This window comes from Phaethon lepturus, unplaced genomic scaffold (assembly GCF_000687285.1).
Source record: "Phaethon lepturus isolate BGI_N335 unplaced genomic scaffold, ASM68728v1 scaffold7693, whole genome shotgun sequence".
In the NCBI taxonomy this organism is placed as follows: Eukaryota; Metazoa; Chordata; class Aves; order Phaethontiformes; family Phaethontidae; genus Phaethon; species Phaethon lepturus.
Genome location: NW_010529641.1, coordinates 1 through 20,952, shown reverse-complemented (window position 1 = coordinate 20,952; position 20,952 = coordinate 1). Strand labels below are relative to the sequence as shown.

Here is a 20,952-nt window from a genome sequence, read left to right as displayed (position 1 = left end):
TAAAACCACTGTTGCTTTGAATACTGGACGAAGTTTGTGGGGATTGTTTCCTTTAAAAAGTTTACTCATTACACTGCAGTGCATGTGAGTAGTAATACAAGGTACCTTATTGACACGATTTGCTACCATCATGAACAGCAACTTTAAAAGCAGCAGGAGCCCTTCAGCCACCTTCCTGCTGGACTGCAGCCTCTGCCTTCCACCTCAGTACATCTCCTTCTATTCATTAACTCCTTCTCCTGAGGAAAAAATGGGTTTGTTCTGTTCTTCATAAACGCAGGCTCTCGCCATAGAGACACCACTCCCCAGCAGCTCTCCAGCAAGATCAAACAGCAGCACCTCTTCTCTACTGGACAAGTTCATAGTGTTTGCTGAGCCTGTATGTATCCGTCGGAGAGGAAGAGTAAAGGATAGTCATAAGATAAAGTGAACACCACACACCGGGATGAGGGAATGTATGTTCCTTTTGAGCTACTTTTAGCCCAGCACTTACTTACAATCTGCAGGTCTGATTCAAAGTACCAAAACCCAAGCCTTGTTACTAACAAAGTGACCTTTCTTTTAAAAAAAAAAGCTGAACAGCTACAGCTTTTGTTCTCAGTGGCTTTGGGGTGAGCCACATCATTCATATGCAAACACCCAGACAGAAAGGTCTGGATACCTAAGGTCTTGCTGACTTAATGGGAGTATCTTTACAATTAGAGAGCAGAGCTCTAAGCAACCAGCTATCAGAAGTTATTTTCCTAAGTCTGTTTTTCTAGACCTTTAAAGTATAGGTTTGAGATCTTTGCATTTACCTGAATTAAAGATTTGCTTTATAAACTAGTATTATACAGAAAGCAAAGTTAGTTGGGGATGGCTCCACTGGAATACCTTATGCAGCCAACATGGCAGCAGATGCTTTAATTTCTCTGCTAGCAAACACCACCTCAGTTCGTCCATTGGAGCAGTGCCCTGGCTTCAGCAGGTTTAGATCCTGGACTGAAAGAAGAGCCAGAAAGGGAAAGCTGAGAAGGAGAGGGTGGAGGTCTAGAGTAGCTTTTGCAAACCCCCAACCACACCGCACCGATACCATTGCTGCTAGCTGCCATCCAATTTATACCTTTCTGTAGAGGACAGGTTTCTTGCCCCAGGAACGGCTACGCAATGTCGACCTGCCTTTTGAACTGAAGCCCTGTCAGCAGCTTTGGCTGTTGTGTTCCCGCTGCCCCCTTTTTTTAATCCTTCTGCAACATTTGGGCACACAGAGTAGGTGCCTACTCAGCTTAGACTAGGACTGCCAAACGTGCGTGTCTAGTTGCTTCAGTTGCGGAAAGCAGCAAGGAAAGGAACTGCACCAGCTCCCAAAGCCAATGCACCCACTTTGCCTTCCAGACCCTGGAGACCCAAGGCGAGTTCTGATGTTGCCTGAATCAGCTGAACCAAGGCCTAATACGAAATGATGTCCCCAGAGCCAAAAAAAGTAGAGTCAGCAAACCCATCCTCCTGTGAAACGGCAAGTTGGGAAGGCAGCAGCATGAACCCAGCTGCTGCGATACTAGAAAGCTTTTCACTACTAGTGCGTGAAGGAGTTGAAGCAATCCTCCAGAACAACTGGAGAGCTGCTCTAACATTCCCAGAGGCTGTGATGCATGGAGTGCTTCCAAACATACCTGCACTCACACACAACTGCTCACAAACACTTCTTTAGGAAGGGCAGCAGGCTAAACCCATCAGACTCGCCTCTGAAACGTATCTATCTCAATGGAATAGAATCTCCCTCTTTTCCAGCAGCCAGGCATTTACCAGTAACAAGCTGTGAATCAAACCAAGCCAAAATGGATACATCCAGAGGGAAACAATTAAAAACTGCATTGATTACATTGTAAAAACAATTAGACCACCCATCTCGGGTTCTGCAAAAGGTCTAAATTGTACTTGCATTGCAAACCCCACCCTGGGTTATCATGGAAACACGTGTGATATGAAGGCTCTGAAATGTCCCCGAGTCCATAACACAATGTTACATCCAACAGCAGATGGTGGTCTGGATTAGAGATGTAGTTCTTATGAAGCTGGAAAAAATCCTTCCCCCCTCAAAACAGCAGCAGGGAATGTAGGTGTCAGCGGGCAGAGGTCAGGTGGTTCCGACTGTGTGAAAACCTGCAAGAAAGAATAACGGGTGGAACTGGTCACTGCTGTCCGTTTCAAGCCCTCACCTGGAAGATGGCCCGTACACACTGCACCAACCAGCATGTCCACAGGTGAAGAGGTAAGTCTGGATGTGATTGTCCCCGCTCCCATTGCCACTGTCAGTTTCTAGATAAAGAAATCTTGAAAGAAATAAACAGCAATTTGACAAAAAGCCAACGTGGCACTTTTTTCAGGCTTTTAAGATTCAATTTTAGGCTAATAAGAAATTTTGAGCACTAGTATTTTATAGCAAGAAATCAACCAGGGTCTCTGAGGTTTTGCAAACCTCTAGAAAATCATTCTCTTGTGCTTGTGCACTGTCCAGGAATGCCCTTTCTAGGCTGATCAAAGTGCAACAACTGCCCTGCAGAGCCACCCAACGCACAGCTGCAAGTACCTCCTGCTCAGCTAGAGGCTAAAGTTTGTGCAGGCATCACCTGGACCCTTGCTGTGCCCTCTGTGGATCAGCCAGAAGAGACAAGAGCGTTCTCTCGCTGGCTTTAAATGATTATTAGATGAGGGCTCTAAACAGACCCATAGGATATTTGCTTGCAAGCTTGAATGACTTAGTAACAGAAGGCCTCAAGGATGGCCAGAATTGTTGGTCCTTAATACCTAAGGCTCTTTGCTTGACAGCATCTGATGGATACATGAGCTACAAGGCACAAACTACACCAGCTTAAACCCATCAGAAATAAATGCTTAGAAAGCCCAAGTTCAAGGGTGTAAAGACTGTAAAGCTTGGGTTGTATTTACAGTAGCAACCAGAGCACAGAATGGCTCCTTTGATCACACTTACAGCAAAATACTTGACTTCCAGCCTTCTAACCAGTGAAGGGCCAAATGTTAAGTTTCTTGGCTGGTGAGCAAAGGGTGAGATTTAGGATAGCCTGCTATGAAAGGGAGAAAAGCCAAATTAATGTTAAATAAAGCATGATAAACCTGGGATCAGGACCTAACATTGTTGCCTGCACTATGTGGATGTGACTGAACTTGGTGCCAGCAGTAGAGGCAAGTTAGATGCAGCACCTGCTGAGCAGCAAAGAACTTCATTCTACCAGATGATACTCCTTCACAGGTTTAATAAGTGATTGACTTCAGGAAAAATACAGTTTCTGGCTACCAGAAGCTGGGCAAGCAGAGTGACTGGCTGTACCTAGTGCTGTAAAGTACATTCCTTGCAATGAAACCGATCCTGTCTCTTCCAGAAGCGATCCTGGTGATATTTTGCATAGTCCTCACTACCTGGGTAATGGGACCAGCAGGATGTCATATACACACACACACACACACACACACACACACACATATATATATATGCAAGATGAAGGTGAATAGCAGCATCTTTCTGTACTCTGCAACATTCATCTACACTACAGAAACCCGTTCAGTGTGAGAAAGGGCTTCTGAGGCAGGAAGAACCGCTTCTGTTAAATAAAAAGCAGTAAATAGAAATGACTTGGGGACTATGAGGTCAGCTGTCATCCATATTCACTTTTTGGGTGCCTTGACTGCTCAGTACCAAACTTTAACTTCACAATGGAGTATGACAATGGTTCGGTTCACCGCCAGCTCCGCCCCAGTTCGCACCCTAGAGGACACTCACCTTTGTACCCGCTCCACCATGTGTGCTATCAGTTTGTCAGAGATGCCTGGGCAGGACTCCTCAGCCAAGCTAAAAGCGTTCTCCAGCTCCTCCATAGCTCCCACATTGCCTCCAGTCTGCTTGTGCTTATCTTTAAGCTGCAACCCAGAAACAGTGCATTAGTTCCTTATCTCATTGCAGAAAGCACTGCTCAAGCAGTGCAGTACAGATACTAAGTCCCTTTCCCTTTTGGTATGACTCCACAAGGGTGTAGGAGGACACCCACATTCTTCTTAAAAATATAAAAGAGGGCTCTTTTGTAGGCCAGGAAGATGGAAGTCCAATGTCTGGAGTTCAGACTTTCCTCCAGGTGCTAATAACAATTGAAGTCCTTAACAAACTAACTTAACAGGCCCTGAGATACTCTGAAACAAACTAAATTATATTAGAAATGGATCGACAGCCCTGAAAACTCGTAAGTAGCAACAGAACAACGAACTCCAGCTGTATCTGAACCAGTACAGTCACCTTTGCTGCTAATTACAGCTTAGCACCCAGACGCACACAAAGGCTTGCAGACAGGTAGGGCAGAAAATACCGTAACAGCAGGAGTTAGTCACCACCACTTTTAATAATCATAAAAAAGTCTGAGGTGCTTCTAGCGACTGAGGGGCCGAGGGACACTACTACCACACTACAGATCCTGAGCCACTTGGCCTCCAGCACTCCTCCCCAAGAGAGAGCTTTCCCCAGGAGGACAGGGGAGTGAAGCCTACAAGATCTGGCTATCTGCCTTGTGCTCTGACCTCTGGAAGCCCCAAGACCTCCATGTGCAGCATCTGACCCAGATGAAAAGCCTCAGTTTGCATCTATCACTGTTAGCACACTCCAACTAGGCCTCACCAGCCACGAGTCTATGTGCACATGGTTCCGGTTGTTAATTTGAAATAGCTAAATCTCTGTCATCAGTGACCTGACAGGTCACTGATGCTGAGCCTGAAGGAGTGTGGCATTGGAAAACCCACAGTCCCATCCTCTGCAGCATTTCCCCACCTCCTTCACACAGGCAGCTCATGTGGCAGCCCCTTCCCTACTGCGCAACATTATGCAATGAGCTGAACAAAAATCAAAACCTTTTGTTGCACAAGCAACGTCTGCCAGCTAACCACTGTCCAGTTCAATTAAGCTCCTGTTAGGCTACGCCGATTAAAGGGCTTTACATAAGCCTCACAGTTCTTTGCCTCCAATTCTCGGATCAGCCTTCCCTGTTGTTGGAGCTCACCTTTTCTCCACGGTCCAGAAAGCAGGACAATGTGAATGCTAATCGCCAGCTGGAGCCGGCCCTGTGCTCCAAGTCCCCTGCTGGAAACGGAGGGCTCCCAGCCAAAAAGAGCTGCTGCCTCTTCAGTTGGGGTAGTTGCTCACTAACACAAAGCCTCAGCTGTGGGAGCAACGGGCACAGGCCCCTGCTCATTCAGAAGTGGAAGGGGGCATGGAGGGCAACTTGATTACACATTTCTTAGGCCAAAAATAGTTGTGATGCTAAAGCCAAAGATTTGACCTGACGTCTACCCGATCACAGACTGCCAGCCTCAGAGCAAAATGAGACACAGGGTCTATCCTGCAGGTAAGTTGCCAGTTTGTCATCAGACTTTGATGCCAAGCCACTGACCTTCAGTTTGCCCAGCAGCCTGTGATGTGAGCAGTCTGTGTTATCCTGTCACTTCCCACTGCAGAAGCGCCGTCTGGAGGTTAGCCGGGGGTTAGAGAGCTGTACTGCACAAAGCCTGACAGGCCCAAATACCTTACCTTTCCTGCCCAGAGAGGGCAGACAGGTTTCCAGATTTGCAGTTGCCCACATCTGTGTTAATGACCCACCATGGGTCATTTTCAATATTAACATCCAGTAACACACATGCAGGGAAGGCATAAGAAAAGATTATAAACAGCATCTCAGTAAGATTTCAATTCAAACCCTTTTATGGATAGAGGTGATCAAAACCTAGCAGGTCTAAAGAGGCACTAATACAACAGTGAGAACGAGAAAGTCTGCTGCTGGTAGGAAACTAGAACTGAAAAGAACAACACGTGCAACGAGCGGTGAGGCATATTTCCTACATGGAGACTTGGAGAAGAGTTTTCTTTCGACCCCCTGCTACTGCACGCAGAAGCCAGGTTATTTCAGAGACTGCCTAGAACCTTCCATGCACCTGATGTCCCTGAGTGGGATCAGCAGAGCCAGCAGGGAAGCCTAATCAAAGGAAAGGAGGATCAGCAAATCCGGGGCAAGAGAGTCAATGTAGCAGAAATGAAAGGCCAAAGAAGCCACTTTCTGCCTGGAACTGGTGCAGCAAGGTTGGTAAGGAGAAACACGAAGATGCACTCACTGGTTTGGAGAACTCACAGCTCTGAGCACCCCCTCCCCCAGAAGGCTCCTAAACAGAAAGGACCAAGAATCAAATGTCAGTGATTATGCTGCACGAACGAACTGCCGCTGTCAGAAACCAACACTATGTTTACCTCATAGGTCTAGGCCTACAAGACCCAGACCATCTGCCTCATGCTCCGACCTCTGGAAGTCAAGCGCAGTGGAGTACGAAGAGGCCGGTTAGCTAAACTCTCTATTTCCAAAGCGGTGCTGTTTCAAGAGCCTGCTTTTCAGAATGACCTCTGCTTCCTGTCCTTACAGCAAACCCTCTCTCCACATAGCACTAGACCTGAGAAATGAGATTTAAGACCAGAGACTATTCCTGAAAAAGCACAGCTTCCTGCTGGGCCGCTCCTGGAACAGCATCAGGATCCAGAAAAGAGCAAGTCATCAGGACCAGAGACAAGGTCTCCATGACACAGCACCCCAAGAAAAGAGCCTTGACACGCAGTGTCTGTGTAAGCGATTTCTTCTGAAGCAGAACCTCCTTTCCTACACTCCTGCTGGAAACAGCAACTGAAGCCCATGGCCAGTAGCCCCCTTATGATTATTGTCCTCTTCTCCCTTAAAACATCACCCAGCTGGAAAGACAATTCAGCTCCCTGCTGATACAGACACTATCGCACCATTAATGGTAGCTTTTACTTCAACTACACATCCCCACCCAGAACACAAGGCAGGGACACAGGGTGGGTTCTCCAAACGCGTTTTCTGTCTGCCTTCCACAGGCCACATGGTAGGTAACTCCTTGGCCTCAGCATGCTAGCAATAGCTGGCATGTATAAATCAAGAAGATGGCCTAGTAAATGGCAAAGCCAACTCCTGCTCTAATCCACCCACGTTCCCCTCAGTGACTCTGCTGTGGACAGCAGCATATAGCACGAGGGCAGGGAGCATGCCCAGCGACCGGCAAGCTCAAACACCTGCCTGCCCTAACAGGAGCTGCACTTCAGCCATGGAGGCCAGGGACATCAGAGTCCAGAGTTGCCTCGGCATTAGCAAGCCTAAGACGCAGATAAGAAACAGGTACTCCTCTACCTTACCCTCACCAGCAGACAACACAGTAATGCTGTGCTTCTAGGAGCACAAGTGTATTGGAGAGAACACTCCAGGGACGTAAACACTTTCCGAACATATGGTATAGACCTCTGAATAGAGGCACAAATGCTTCATAGTCCCTTAATCCTACTAGGTACCTCCCCAACCTCCCTCCTCCAAATCCTTCCCATTTAGTTATCCACATCAGGTATCTCTTCATCTCCAACCACCACAGACCACGAAGGTTCTACTCACCTCCCCAAAAACTGGGTGAACAAGCGTGGAGAGACACTGTGACCGTGGTTGCCTCTTGATGGGCTCAGTAGGCTAGAAAGCAACATGAAAAGAAGTTACAAGCACAGGCAAAGGCTCACAGGGCACACAAGCTACTAAGCCTTTGGTAAATTCGCAGCACCTTGATGGCAGTCCCCTCACCAGGTCTCAGGAAAGCCAGAGATTGCAGTACCCTGACAATGTGGAAGAGGCAACTCTGGGGCACTAGCCCTTGACACCAGAGTAAAGTAAATTTTAGACAGAACACGAGTTGCTGGTCACTTCCCCAAGACCCTCAAAAGCTCATGTTAGTTTAGTCCACTTGTGAAAGAACAGACAGCAAACAGACCTTCTGGGAACCATGAAGAGCCATTCCTTTGTGCAGCTTGCTCAAGGAGTTGGGGCGAATAGTTGGTGGGAATGTCCAGATTGGACCCTGGTCTCCATCCTCTGTGTCTCCATCACTGCAAATGAAAAGGAGAAGGTCAAGACAAAGCCCTCAGCTCCATACACCGAGTCTTTTACCCATGCATTCCCATAGTCACAAGCTCTCCCTCACCTGATTGTCATATCACCACAGGGCTCCAGGCATTTCCCTATCCCAGAAAAAATCCTAAAGAGAAGCTGCTTCAGTCTCTACAGCCCATATACAGCACCACAGAGACCTGAGCCACATACTGCATCCTGTTTCCAAATCACCGCAAACACCTTTCTGCTCTAGCCAGCTTGAAGACAGTTTCAAGTACTACTTAAATTTAGAAGAATTTCAAGGCAATCCAAGCTCACAATTTGAGAGGCCAGGCTTAGATGTTGCAAGCCAACCTCCCAGAGTCATTGACCACTGGAATTACTGCCACTACAGGTGAAAAGAAGCTTGGCAACACCAGCCTGGCAACAAAGTGCCCTTTCCTCACCCAAGGCTCATAGCCTCATTATCCTCCACATCAGTAGCAAAGTTCTCTACCCATGAATACACACATATGCAGCTGCTGCCACTTGTTACTAAAACCTGTAGCTCTTGTATTTAGCTGAATGTCCATAAAATATAGGCAACAGGAGCCTTGTTTTACTAGTTACATACAGACTAGATGTTTCTTGTTAGTACTTCCTTACACTCAGCAGGGGCTCCACAGGTTGACTAGAAAAGAGTACCAGGTCCCACTGAACAGAACGTAACAGCCCATTTCTTCAGGCAGCAGTGACCTGCTCCCACAAACAGATGCCCACAGGTCTCCCTGAGCTACCATAAGATCTCCTACCCAGGCAGGGAAAAGGACCTGAGCTCCTTGCAGTAGACTACCCCAGGGCACGGAGGGTATAGCAAGGGCACCCCTCCATGCAGAACATGTACGTACATATCAGAATCGCCAGAACTGGAATCTTCTCCATGGCCCTCCGACTTCCAGCGCTTGAATCGATCTATTAGCTCCATTAGGAATGAGGTTTTCTTGGTGTAGCGTGTGATGAACTTGTGCTTTAGCAACTCTTTAGCTGTTGGCCTCTGGAGAAAATAAGGAAAGCATGCTACATCTAACCATCTCTGTACGCTAAACGTGCAAGTGCACTGACTTCAATTCTTGCTAGGCTTGCCCATCCATTCTGCAAACTCAGTACTTCCTTCTCTCCAGGAGCCTTCCACCAAAAGTTCTTCCTGATAAATAAGTCTTTGACCTCTGCAATACTTTACCCAAATTCACAGGTGGACAGCAATACTCACAAATCTAGGATCCTTATTGAGGCAGGCTTCCACAAACTCCTTAAAGGGCTTGCTGTGGTGACCCTCAAGTGTTGGAGGGTTATTTTTGGGGATCAGGAAGAGAACCCTCATAGGATGCAAGTCAGAATTTGGAGGCTCTCCCTTTGCTAGTTCAATGGCTGTAATTCCAAGGGACCAGATGTCTGCCTGAAAGAAGAGCAAGAACAGTGACAGCACAGAACAGCAAGAGCAGTTCTGCAACATGGAAGCATGCAACTTCAGGACAGCCAAAGGGCTGATCACATAAAATCAGATAGGGTGTTTCCTGTTTAATAGACAAACTTCTCCAATAAATCCTGAACCATAACAGGAAAGTATCATTCTTGCAACAAGCAGCACTTCCAATCCTTATATTAACCCTAGCACCATCTTATACAGAGTATAAGATATTGCACCAAGTAGCAATCCTCCTCCTGCTCCCAGCTCACCTTGAAGTCATAAGCAGACTGTTTGATGACCTCTGGTGCCATCCAGAATGGAGTCCCGACAAAGGTGTTTCTCTTGATTTGTGTGTCTGTCAACTGTCCAGCCACCCCAAAGTCAGCCAGTTTCACATCTCCTTGTTCCGAAAGTAGCACGTTGGCAGCTGTTCACACAAATAAGCATGAAGTCCACTGGTTTCTGAATCATCTCCAGCCCACACACAACTGAATACTGAGAACGGACCTCCTGTGGCATCCTCCTTTGCCCCAGTGAAAACCCTCAGCTCGGATTTCCAGCCCCAGACTCATGCTCATGCTCTGACCTCTGCTGGGTAACACAAAACAAGTTCAAATACTTGGCTGGATCAGAAGGGGAATGTTTCTAGGGTAGTAGCAAGGAGTAGATGTGAAGGGCCACACAATCAACTAGATGTGATTCCTAGCCGCTCATAGAAGAGAGGGCAACATGGCCCAAGATACGTCAAATGGTCTTGATTTATTTTCCAAGCAGCATTCAGTGGCTGATTGCGAAGAGCTCACAAGTCCTGGTCTTGTACTGCTTCCCACTCACTCCGCTTAAGACAGTGACATTGCTCAGGTTTTGGGCCGGGGCGGGGTTTGTAGGACTTCTCATTCTGAGAAAGACCCTACATAAAAACTTACAGCATCTCCCCACTCTGCTGGCAGCAAACAGTCCTGCACGGCTTGCAGCACTTAGAAATGTGTAGTCTCACATACGCAATGGAATCTTTTCTACGTATCTCCCTGCATGAGGTTTCTCTGCTCTGCTGGTTCACATCCCCTCCTGCAGAGGGTCAGAGCAGTTCGCATCCAACACCAACCATGTCTCCACAGCACTGTCCTCCCACCCTCCTGCTGTCCTTTGCTGCTCTGTGCTCAGTGTGAGACTGCTCTTTGGGAGGCAGATGCCAGTTCTCTCTACACTGTATACAGCCAATGACTATAAAAATCAGTAACAGGATAAGCTGACACAAGCTGCCCCGATTTTCTAGGGCTGTGAACCCTGTGTGAGGACAGCTCACCTTCACAATAACTTATAACCATGATAACCAGCACACATACCCCTTGGGGTCCAGCAGTAAAGCAAATGTCCAGACATAACTGAGAGTCAGCTAATACTTGAGCATTTCATTGACTCCTTTGCTCCAGCCCCCTGCCTGCCTAAACTACAAATGACAGGGAAGAGCTACAGATCCTTACTGTTACCCTAAACGCTAAAGACATGAAAAACACGAGTTACAATAAAATGACAAGCATCAGATTCAGAAACAAGCAGCCCAACAGCAAAAGCAGGACTGAAAAACAGTCTTATCTCAGATTATTGCTGCATAACAATTCTGCATCTTATGTTAGTAACATCCCTCACAAGAAGAGAGCTGAGCTCTCCAGTCTTACCTTTGATGTCCCTGTGGATTTTCCTCTCAGAATGTAGATAATCCAAACCCTTTAGGATTTCTCTCAGGATAGTAGCTATGTAAGTCTCCTCCAGGGGTCCTGGCTTCAGCTGATAAAGGGCAGAAAGATGACTTAAACGAGGGTGACTGACACCTTGGTTCTTCCAGCCTCTCAGTTTGTTACTTGGAAACCTTGGCCAAGCAGGTCATACTCAGCAGGAAGCACCTACGGCACGCCTGGTGCCCATTCTGCAAGCAGAATGTTGGACTTTGCACCTGGCAGTATTAAACAGAAAATCTTTAGGGGGTTTTCTGTTAGTCTATTAAAGGTGTCCCAGACAAACAGCAGGATGCTCATCTCTCGCTTTGCCCTGGAAATACATTGGTGAACAGAACATCTTAACAATTTCTCTTGCTCAAACCTCTGATAGCTAGAACTGAATTTCAGCCACTGCAACAGCCCAGAGACAACTTCTACCCTCTGGCTGTGGAGCACTATATGAAAGCTTTCCTCCTTTCCATCAGTTCTCCTCTAAACAAGTCCTGTGTTCTCAGTGCAATAACTGAGGTTCTGACACTAAGATGACTTCTGCTGATGACAGCCCCCCCACTACACCCTTCCTCCAAGTCAGTGCAGGTACAGCAGTTTTCATTACATGACCTTAGTTACTGCTCTGGAAAAACAGGCTTTATTGTCCTAAGGAAAAAAGCAAAATCCTGTGACAGAATACAGCACAGCAGAACTTTGCCCGTGTATTTATTCTGCATTTGTATTCCCTTAAAATCTGGGCTAACTTGTTAGACGTCATTTGTATTATCAAACACCTGGGAATCCTGATCTTAGACCAGGTCCCTCCAGAGCTTGATGTCATGCAAGCACTGAACAATACCAGAACTCTTATTAGGTGAAGTATGGATTTGCACTGCTCAAAAAAACTGGCTGCTGTCACATTTCAGTTCATTGGCTCTTCCCATTATAAAGCAGCAGCGCACGCTGGAGAACAGTGCTTTTACAGCTGAGCTCCGTGCAAACATTTCCTCTGTCCTGGGATATGCATAACCAGCATGTCTGTCCTGCACTGCCTACCCTTCAAGCACAGGGCTGTCAAAAAGATGGTATGTGGCAAGTGAGTGTCTGGCTTACGGGCATTTCACAAACCAAGGCTCCAGCCAATGTTTTTCACGGTCCAGAGCTTACCATTTACTTACCAAATCCAGGGCTGAACCTCCTCCTAGGTACTCCATGATTATCCACAGCTTAGTGCCCTGCAAGCAAGAGCACAAATCAAGAGCAAAGACAGTAATAAAAGCAGGCAGAGAAGTGAAACACCTCAGAAGCAGCAAGACACAAGTAGTCCTGTATACAATCCAAGAGATGCTGCACACCACAGCTCTCAGAGGCTTAAGGAGGTGCTGACATAGCATGATAGCAGTGGACCTGCCCCCAGTACACTTCTTTCTCTTGGTCTGCAGTTTTATCTGAGCCAGCTTAGCGTCCCTACAGGCACCAGACTACACAGCCCACAGAGATAAGCATATTCTCAGGCTGGAGCCATTTAACATCACTCCAACAAATCTAGCACCTCTCCTTCTTGACAATGACAGGGGAGCTTTGCAGCCTTTGGTCTCATTAACAGGACTGCCAGTTTGAAGGGTACGATCAGCGAGACACTCTCTTATTCCTCAGACAGGAGATTGCCAGACTGAGGGTCACAGGGTCCTGGTAGGAGATAAGCAGCAGATCCATGAAACTACAGCTTGCTTGGTGTTTTCAGTACAAGGCTGAGAAAAAGCATTACGGCCTTTGAAAAATATATAAGGAATAATCAGGATCCAAAGAGCTCAGGAACTGTTTGCCACAGACCCAGTGTTACACACACTTCCAGCAGCCAGCATGCAGAGGTCACTTCTGGTCATCACTACTAGTAGCTTCCACTGGGGATTCCTAAACCTGTTCTCAGCAGAAGCGGTATCAGCACTCCTCCAAAGACTCGGTTCCTGTTCTTTTCATCCTTTCTGATGAAATGATGATCACAAAGTATAGTTTCAAACTCCTCTTCTTTCCAGAGGCATACAGGCACCAGTGGTACTACCCTAAAACTGTGGTATTTTGGAAAACTATTCCACATAGAACGGTCAAACTGGGGAGAGGTGAACCTCTTCAACGAATCATTTTCTCTCCAGTGAAGTGCCCTGCTCTTGGGACCACACTTATACCGGGCACCTCATTTCCCTGTGATTTGCAAGTGTCTTAAAGCCCAGCCTCCTATTAAGATCATATAAATGCAGTAAGCAGAGCCACTGCTGTTCCTGCTGTCACACTGACACTCAGAGATCAGGCACCTTTCAGTGCTGTATGCCACCATCAGCTACAGCACCCATAGAGAAGCCCACCCCATTCCCAAACTGCTGGCAAGAGAATTGCCATGGTTTGTCCTACCTTCAAGTAGGAGCCATAGTACCGGGTGATGTAGGGACTATCACACTGGCTGAGCACAGTAATCTCCTGTTGAATGTCCTCAATTTCATCCTCAGCCTCCTCCAGATCAATGATCTTGATAGCAACCACCTCCTTGGTGCGGTTGTCGATCCCTTTATACACTTCACCAAATGATCCTTTGCCGATCCGCTCCAGCTTGGTGAACAGCTCCTCAGGATCCACCCTGGAGTGCTAAACCAGAAAGAGATGGGAAAAATCCATTAAGTCCCACAGCAGGCTGCAGAGCACCATGCAGACACATAGATCTCATCTCCTTATCTATTCAACAATGCAGTAGATTAATTCACCCAAAATTCACATACCCTAAAAGGTCTTCACATGCTGAGAAACTTAACGCAGAATCCAAGATTAGAAGAACTGAAGAAACCTTTTACATGGGCTTTCCACCCCTGCAGACCATAGTGGTGGAAGAAAGGGAGAAAAGCCCAGAAGAAGAATGTCAACAAGTATCTCTACAGAAAGTGTCAGCTCCTTTGGGACAGGACTGCTCAACTGCAGGCACTAAAATGGTGGCAAAGCAGCTCCATGAGCAAGCACTTGTTCAAGCTTGAATAAAAAGACAGCCAAGGTGTAGCAGAACCAGCCTTCTGCTGAAGATCTGGATGAGAAAATAGGCACAAGCAAGAGGCCATGGAAAGTTCACAAGGATGTTTCCCTCGTCTGCCTTCCTGCACTCAAAGATTGGAGCAATTTGAAAGATTTGCACCCTTCCCTACTTGTTTGGAGGGTGAAATACTACAGTAATATAAATAGCAGTTCACATTAGCTGTCTTCTCTGCTGCAGCCTGACTTCCAGGCAGCACCCAGCTCAGCTCTCTTCAGATGTTTGCAGAAGGAGCATCACGTCTTTTGGAAGGTCAGCAGCAAGGAGGCCAGACACCTGCCTATTCCAGAGGAGACAGGAGAGCTGGATGGACACTCCATCTGCAGACCTGCTTTTCTGGAACAGCCTCTCCTCTGGCTGGCATGCCCAGATGCAAAAGCAAATAGCATTTCCCTCATTAGATAAGCACATCAAATGGAAAGCTACTGACATGACCATCGGAGAAATACTGGCTCTTTAGCAGCAACTTCAAAGCTAACTCTTTATTAAGATGACTATGGATGAGAAAGGAAGAAATCAGAATCATTTTTGGATGCTATTTCATTCTGTCCAGCTGCAGACCAGAAGGTCCTGCTCTGCTTCATGCTACTAAAAGGCTCTTTGCGATTAGTTTTCTGTCATTTAAAAAAAAAAAAAAAGTCTAGTTTTAAAAAAAAAAAATCTGGAAAATATGGCCTGACCTACAGGAAGCGGCCAAGTCGTTACAGTGAGTTTTCCACACCCAGAACTTCTCAATCTCACCTCCAACACGTCATCCAGAGGGACCGCTCCCTTGCAAGGGCCTTGACCTGGCAGACATTTTATCTGAGAACAGAGCAGCTGCATTTTTCCATCTAACACTAGGTCCTAGCAGCAGGCCATCCCTGAGCAGCCCTAGGTGCTGCTTAATGATTAAGCCAGCCAGTCATTACAGGTTGTTTGCCTCCTGTGCCCAGTGCATCGCTATATGGAGTAAGCCAGGCCCAGAGTGAGCTTTACAGTCAGCTCACTCAACAGGATTTCCATGTGCGTTCCAGTCCAAGATACAGAAGGATAACCAAATATCCTTCTGCAGCCATGGCAACACCCAAACAGGCTGTACTTTGAACAAATGCACTGGAAACGGACTGGAGGGGATATGCAGAGATGAAAGGAGCTGGAGATACATAACAGGGACTGGAAAGAGGGAGGCGGGAGAAAGGAAGAAGATTTGAGTTTGAGAAATGCCAGGAGAAAATACGAGAATGACGACTGTAGCACAGACAGAACAGCCTGGCTAGGCCAGGCTCACAAGAGGCCAGAAGCCATTTCCACCTCTTGACCAGCTTACAGGAAGAGGCAGCAAGGTGGCCCAGACGTTACCCTGCACAGTCACCCACCACACCGTAAAAACGCCACTCGCCACATCAGCCGCTCCCACACATCAGGGAGATGGGCAAGAAAGAGGATCATCTCCTAGAAGCACCTGGCTCAGCTGGTAAAGGAAACACTATCCACATGAGTCTTGCAGGGAAGCAACCCTGCAAGAAAACCTTCCTCCCCTCCCATGTTGAGAAAAGAAATGGCAAGGTGTAAGTTACTGCTCCCCTCCTCAGCCTGGCATCAAAGAATCAGGACTGATTCTTCCAGAACATGACATTAAACATCAGAACACTGGCTGCTGCAGGCAGCTCTGAGGACAATTGCCATTTTATGTATCGGGCTCTGTAACCACGGACAGCTTCGTAAACAAGCTTCCATACTTCAACGTCGGTTTGTCCCATTTTTCTGCAGAACAAAGCATTCAGGTAGGGAGGGTGAAGGAGACGAACCTTCCTGACAAGCACAGGGAAAATTTGCCCAAGGGACTCAGGAAAACAATACAACTCTGATGGGCAGAAGAGACAGGCCCACATTAGGTTGGGACGGGAAACTTAGTTTGTAGGTAGTCGATTTACCTTCCCAGTACCTGTCACTTCAGAACTGATCTGGAAATGCTTCAGAGCTCTCAGGTGACAGGGCAAGAGTATGACTCTATGGAGGGCCTGAGGATGTACATCCCTTGACAGAGTTGCCAAAATCACACACGTCATACCCAGCAACAGCCAGAATCTAGCGAGCAAGTATGGGGCAAAGCGGTAGAGAGTCATTCCAGCCACAGTTACAGTCTCCTGGACGCCTGCTGCAGGACCAGAGTCTGCTAACAAACTTCTTCACCTTCTGTAAACAGGCCCATCCCCAATTCAAGCAGGCCAATGCCTGCCCAGGGGAACACCTTGTGAACTACCATTGTGGACACCACAGAAGACATTGCCAGGTGCCATTTTCACGGAAGCAATCCTGAATTCCCTGACAAACTAAGATAGATAAAATTATGTTAGTCTGCAGGACATCTGCTCAAAAGCTCTTGTCCATTAAAAAAGTTCCTGTTTCAGCTGCCACGTGGTAACTTGCTGCTGCTGAGCAAATGTTCAGATCGATGGGCATATACAAGCCTCGGCACTCACCAGACAGCAGAACAAATGCAATTATGCCAGGAACAGAGAGCTATGCAAGTGCACCGCTCCACCAGAAGATTAGCACACTGCTGCACTTGGGGGGCTCAAGCTGGGGGGCAGAGGAGAAGAATACATTCTGTGTAGCCTGACTCTCCCCCACCCCAATAAATTTGCACCTGCAGATCACGGCAATGAGAGGTGTAACAAGCACAATCTGTCCTTTTTCTAAACACGAATTGATCTCAGTGCCAGTCTTGTCAGAGCTGCAACCCTGGCTGCAACTCCATGTTCTGGAACCGCACAGCTACAAACACACTTGAAAAACTTCAGTAGAAAGTAACAGAATCCAGATGAAATGCTTTAGAACTGCATAAATGAGCACAGACAACCCAAAGAAGCTTATTAGCACCTGTCAACTTTGCAACTGCTCACCAGCTTGGGATCTTTCCATTTTCCTCCACATACACAGAACCCACCAGGGCTGCAAAATGGAGCTCCAGGCCAGAGTCTGAAAAGCTAGCTGACCAGCTGCTGCTGGTTCTACTGCTGCTGCTCCTTGTTCTACTACAATGCATAAAGCCTTTAAGGGATGGTCAGCTCATCATACCTTTTTGCTTGGCTGAATGTCAATTACACAGCAGTTGTGGAGGAAAAAAACTCATGCTGTTTCTCCCCATTGAGAGCAGTCAAACACTAGAGATGGCTCAAGTCAGGCATGTAGAGGCTTTGGGGGGAGAGCACAGAAAGCACTACCTCGGTTGTACATGCAGGAAGGGGAGGGAATAAGTATGAGAAGGATGAGGATAATCTACTAGTAACGTGTTCCACTTCTGCCCTCCAGGATCTAATCTCAGAGCACAGGAAAGAAGGATGCTCTGTCATGACAGGTGTGGGGGTGTTTGCCATCACAAGTGATGATGCCATGTTTTAAAACAGAGCGACTCACTGCAGACATCAGGAATTAAGAATTGCAGTGTGTTACGAGACAAGCCTGGCAGTAACACCAGCTGCTTCATGGGGAAAGAATGGGTTTGGCAGCTCTGCCACCTCCAGCTGCAGAGACATGGTATGCACAGCCTTTGAGAGGAGACTAGAGAAAAAGTGTAAATGTCTACCCTCATTTCAAAGCTACTACCTGGAAAGATAAGCTGCATATTGTGAACAGAAGCAAATACCCTTTGAACCAGCTCAAGGTCTTCTCCCTGGGCTGTGTCTGGCTGGATCTCGCTCTCAAGATCTAGCTCTCGTATCGTAAGCTGCATCTACTGCATAAAACACTGAGAGGTGCTTAAGCCCTTTTGGAAGTGAGAGTTCCTTGGTCTGGGGCAGGTCAGGATGACAATCACTGTTGTATACGGGAGAAGTCTGCAATAGAAAAAGATTGTCCAGGCCAAGCTGACTGGGAGTTTGGCAGCCTCCAAAGGTTTATATGGAACTACAGCAACATTTAGTGTGACTTCTGACTAGAGCACTTTCCAACCAGCCAAACAAACAAACATCATTTTCCTCTGCAAAGACTGTGGAAGGAGGAAGTTGGTTTTAATAAACCTCAGCTACTGACCTTCTTTCCTTCACTGCCTCCTCTGCTCCCCAACTTTCCATCCAGCATTTACCCACATTGTACACTACACACTTACCTCCAGGACACCAGCAAAGATAGCTGCAGTGGGCACTATGTTGTCTTTGAGGAAATCAGCTTTGTATCTGGAAACATTTGAAAGCTTCCCTGACTATATGAAATTTGTGCACAGTTCTTTTCAACTGCTAAGCCTGAGACAGCTTTGAACTTCCAGAGTATAGACAAGAGGGAAGTTTGTGTTCAACACTTTGAAGCACCTGAATTTGTCTGAGACTCCCAACTTGCTTCACAGATAGTATCCTTTTGCTTCAAGGGAGTGAAGCATTACTTAGCCAGGGAACTTGAACAGCTTCTTCAAAGGTCACATAAGGAACAACAAAACTAGCAACAGAGCTCAGATCAGAGCTTGAAACACAGTAACGCAAATACATCATCTAGCAGATAGAGCTCCCAACAAAGATCAGAGGCCCACAGTGCTGTATGTACACAGCAAAGGGCAGCCAAGAGAAGAGAGGGAGCCAACTAGCTGAGGCAGAGAAACAGAGACACAGAGGTAAAGCAACCTGGGGATTTGCCTAAGGTAACGCTGCACATCAGCAACAAATCAAAGACAACTCAAGCCTCTGACATCCCAATCCGTGTCTTAGTCTCTCAATTTTCACAGCACCTCCCACCTCTCCCTAAAGTCTGGTGAACAGAACTTCAGGCCAATTCCTACTGTCCTTCCAGCAAGCCTCAGTTACATAGATTAGGAGGTCACATCAAGGATTCCTGAAGAGACCCGAGGAATGGACAACACAGACTGCTTTCCTACTCCAGGACCAGACAAAGAGTCATGGGATGACAGAAGCCGAGAATGCCTTACATTTGCATAATAAATTCCAAGATGGGACCACCGGAACTCTGATAAGCTTCATTAGTGAATGTTGTGCACAAAAAAGCCTCAGAGCAACCTCCTCTGTCACTACAGAACATAATTCTCAGCCAGACAGTATCTGTTCCTATTCCTTTCATTTCTCTCCCTGTACTATGACTCACTCAAGCGCTATATTTGCATTTAATTCCATACACACTTTGGGGAAACAGTTTATGTGAACAGCATGCAAACTAAGATGCATCGCAAATCAATTTTAAATCAGAAAAGGCTTGGAGAAAGCATCATCTCAAACCACTAAAGCTTTTAGTGCTATAATTCTACACCTAGGAGCAGAAGAGAAAAATGCCAAAAATTCTCACAAAACATGGTTTAACAAGACCTACATTCAGTATTGACATCTGCCAATAATCAAACCACCCCACAACCAAATTCAGAAGAAAGAAGATTCAAGCCAATACTATTAATGTGGTTTAGCATTTAGTCCCAAGTCATGACATCATCCTGCCACATTCCTCTTATGAAAATGTCATCACAGCAGCAGGATTTAACCACACCCACTGAGGCTGATATCTCTCCCAGAAGAGTTAAATGTTCAGTATCAAATATCACTACCTCTTATGCATTAAGGTTACAAGCACTGTTTCTCTCAGGCTACTGTTATGACCACTTCAGAAAGGTATGTCTGGCACAGCCTGCACACACAGCTTTTCTGGTCCCATTTCTAGACTCCCCATCCCCAAAAGACTCAGAGAGCCAATGATTCCTGTCTCCCTAAGAAGAGCAAAGTTAACCTCAGAGAAAGCCACCATACTGGGTGAAGAATGCCCTTTCTGTGTCTGACAACCTAACACTGCCAGTCCAACACCACCACAGAGTAAGACACATGTCAATCAGCTAACAGGAGTAAGCTGAAACATGTGCAAGAAAGATAAACAGTGGCAAAAAGTGATTTTTCTGGTGATTTGTTTTAAACCCATTTCAAGATACAAGAGTTTAAGACAAATTTTTAATCGCCACTTACCTGGCTGGCAAATTCTCTCAAGTGAGCCATGCCTACAGGATGGTCAGACATCCGCTTTTGCAGAATCAGGGAGGGCTGGGACGTCGTAGTACAGTGGGAAAGCGATGCTTTCTCATCCACTGGTCAACTGCGACAAGCAAGAACACAACAGCGCTAACTCAAGGTTCTCAGAGCCTGGCTCATTCCCCAAAAGGAGCTACCTGCATCTTTTTTCTCCTCGCTTTGCAGTTCTCCTTGAACCTACCAGCCCACTCTAAGCATGCCATCCCCTCCTTGCAAACCCCATTTCTCAACTCTTTCCAGACATGCCTTCAAGGAACGCCACTTTAAAGACATACACTGTCAAAGGTTCAGACACCATTTTCCCCACCATCACCTCAGCGTGCTCCCCAATGTTATAGTTGCCCCTATAGCACTGTCCCCCCATCACCACTCCCAGTATCTTCCCCAGCACAGCCCACAGCATTACCCTCTGACACCCCTCTCCTCCCAGTGCTCCCCAGCAATCCTCTCACTGAGGTCACCCCTCCGCTCCATTCTCCCCAGTATGCCCACTCGCAAGGCGCAGCTCCCCAGGGCACCTCTTCCTCCTCAGGGAACCCCAACCCTCCGCCATCCCGGGGCACTCCTCACGTCTGCCCCCAGCCCCTGTGCTCCTCCCACCCCTCTCCACAGGGCTCCCCTCCACCCCAGCAGCAGAAGAGCTCCAACCCAGCACGACCCCTCAGCCCAGGCCCCTCAGGGCACGCCCGGCCCAGCCCAGCCCTCTCCGGGGCCCCCAGCCCCAGTGCTCCCCCCTCAGTGTTGCCCCGTTATGGTAGCCCCA

At 47.2% G+C, this 20,952-nt stretch overlaps 1 protein-coding gene across 3 annotated transcripts; it reads right to left on the bottom strand.

Annotated features, from left to right (window-relative positions):
- Positions 1–1,271: 1,271 nt before the first annotated feature.
- On the bottom strand, positions 1,272–20,177 carry STK25 (serine/threonine kinase 25). 3 transcript variants are annotated; one of them, XM_010283997.1, is made up of 11 exons: positions 20,127–20,177; positions 13,530–13,760; positions 12,299–12,355; positions 11,091–11,199; positions 9,681–9,838; positions 9,214–9,399; positions 8,852–8,997; positions 7,846–7,960; positions 7,479–7,550; positions 3,779–3,915; positions 1,272–2,142 (listed from the first exon to the last, which is right to left on the bottom strand). In XM_010283997.1, exons 1-11 carry the CDS (start codon positions 20,175–20,177, stop codon positions 2,103–2,105), a joined length of 1,302 nt encoding a protein of 433 aa, XP_010282299.1. In that variant the 3' UTR covers positions 1,272–2,102. The 3 variants fall into 3 exon arrangements, with proteins under 3 accessions (XP_010282299.1, XP_010282301.1, XP_010282300.1); XM_010283999.1 differs by lacking the exon at positions 13,530–13,760 and having other exon boundaries at positions 1,478–2,142; positions 20,127–20,156; XM_010283998.1 differs by lacking the exon at positions 20,127–20,177 and having other exon boundaries at positions 1,478–2,142; positions 13,580–13,618.
- Between the last annotated feature and the right edge of the window lie 775 nt (positions 20,178–20,952).

Coding starts and splice junctions, on each gene's coding strand:
- STK25 (XM_010283997.1), bottom strand. CDS start 20,177: ATGTCTGACCATCCTGTAGGCATGGCTCACTTGAGAGAATTTGCCAGC. Junction 12,356..13,529: donor ACTATGGCTCCTACTTGAAG/GTAGGACAAACC, acceptor TCTTGCTTGCAG/GGCACTAAGCTGTGGATAAT. Junction 3,916..7,478: donor TTCACCCAGTTTTTGGGGAG/GTGAGTAGAACC, acceptor TCTGGGTTGCAG/CTTAAAGATAAGCACAAGCA.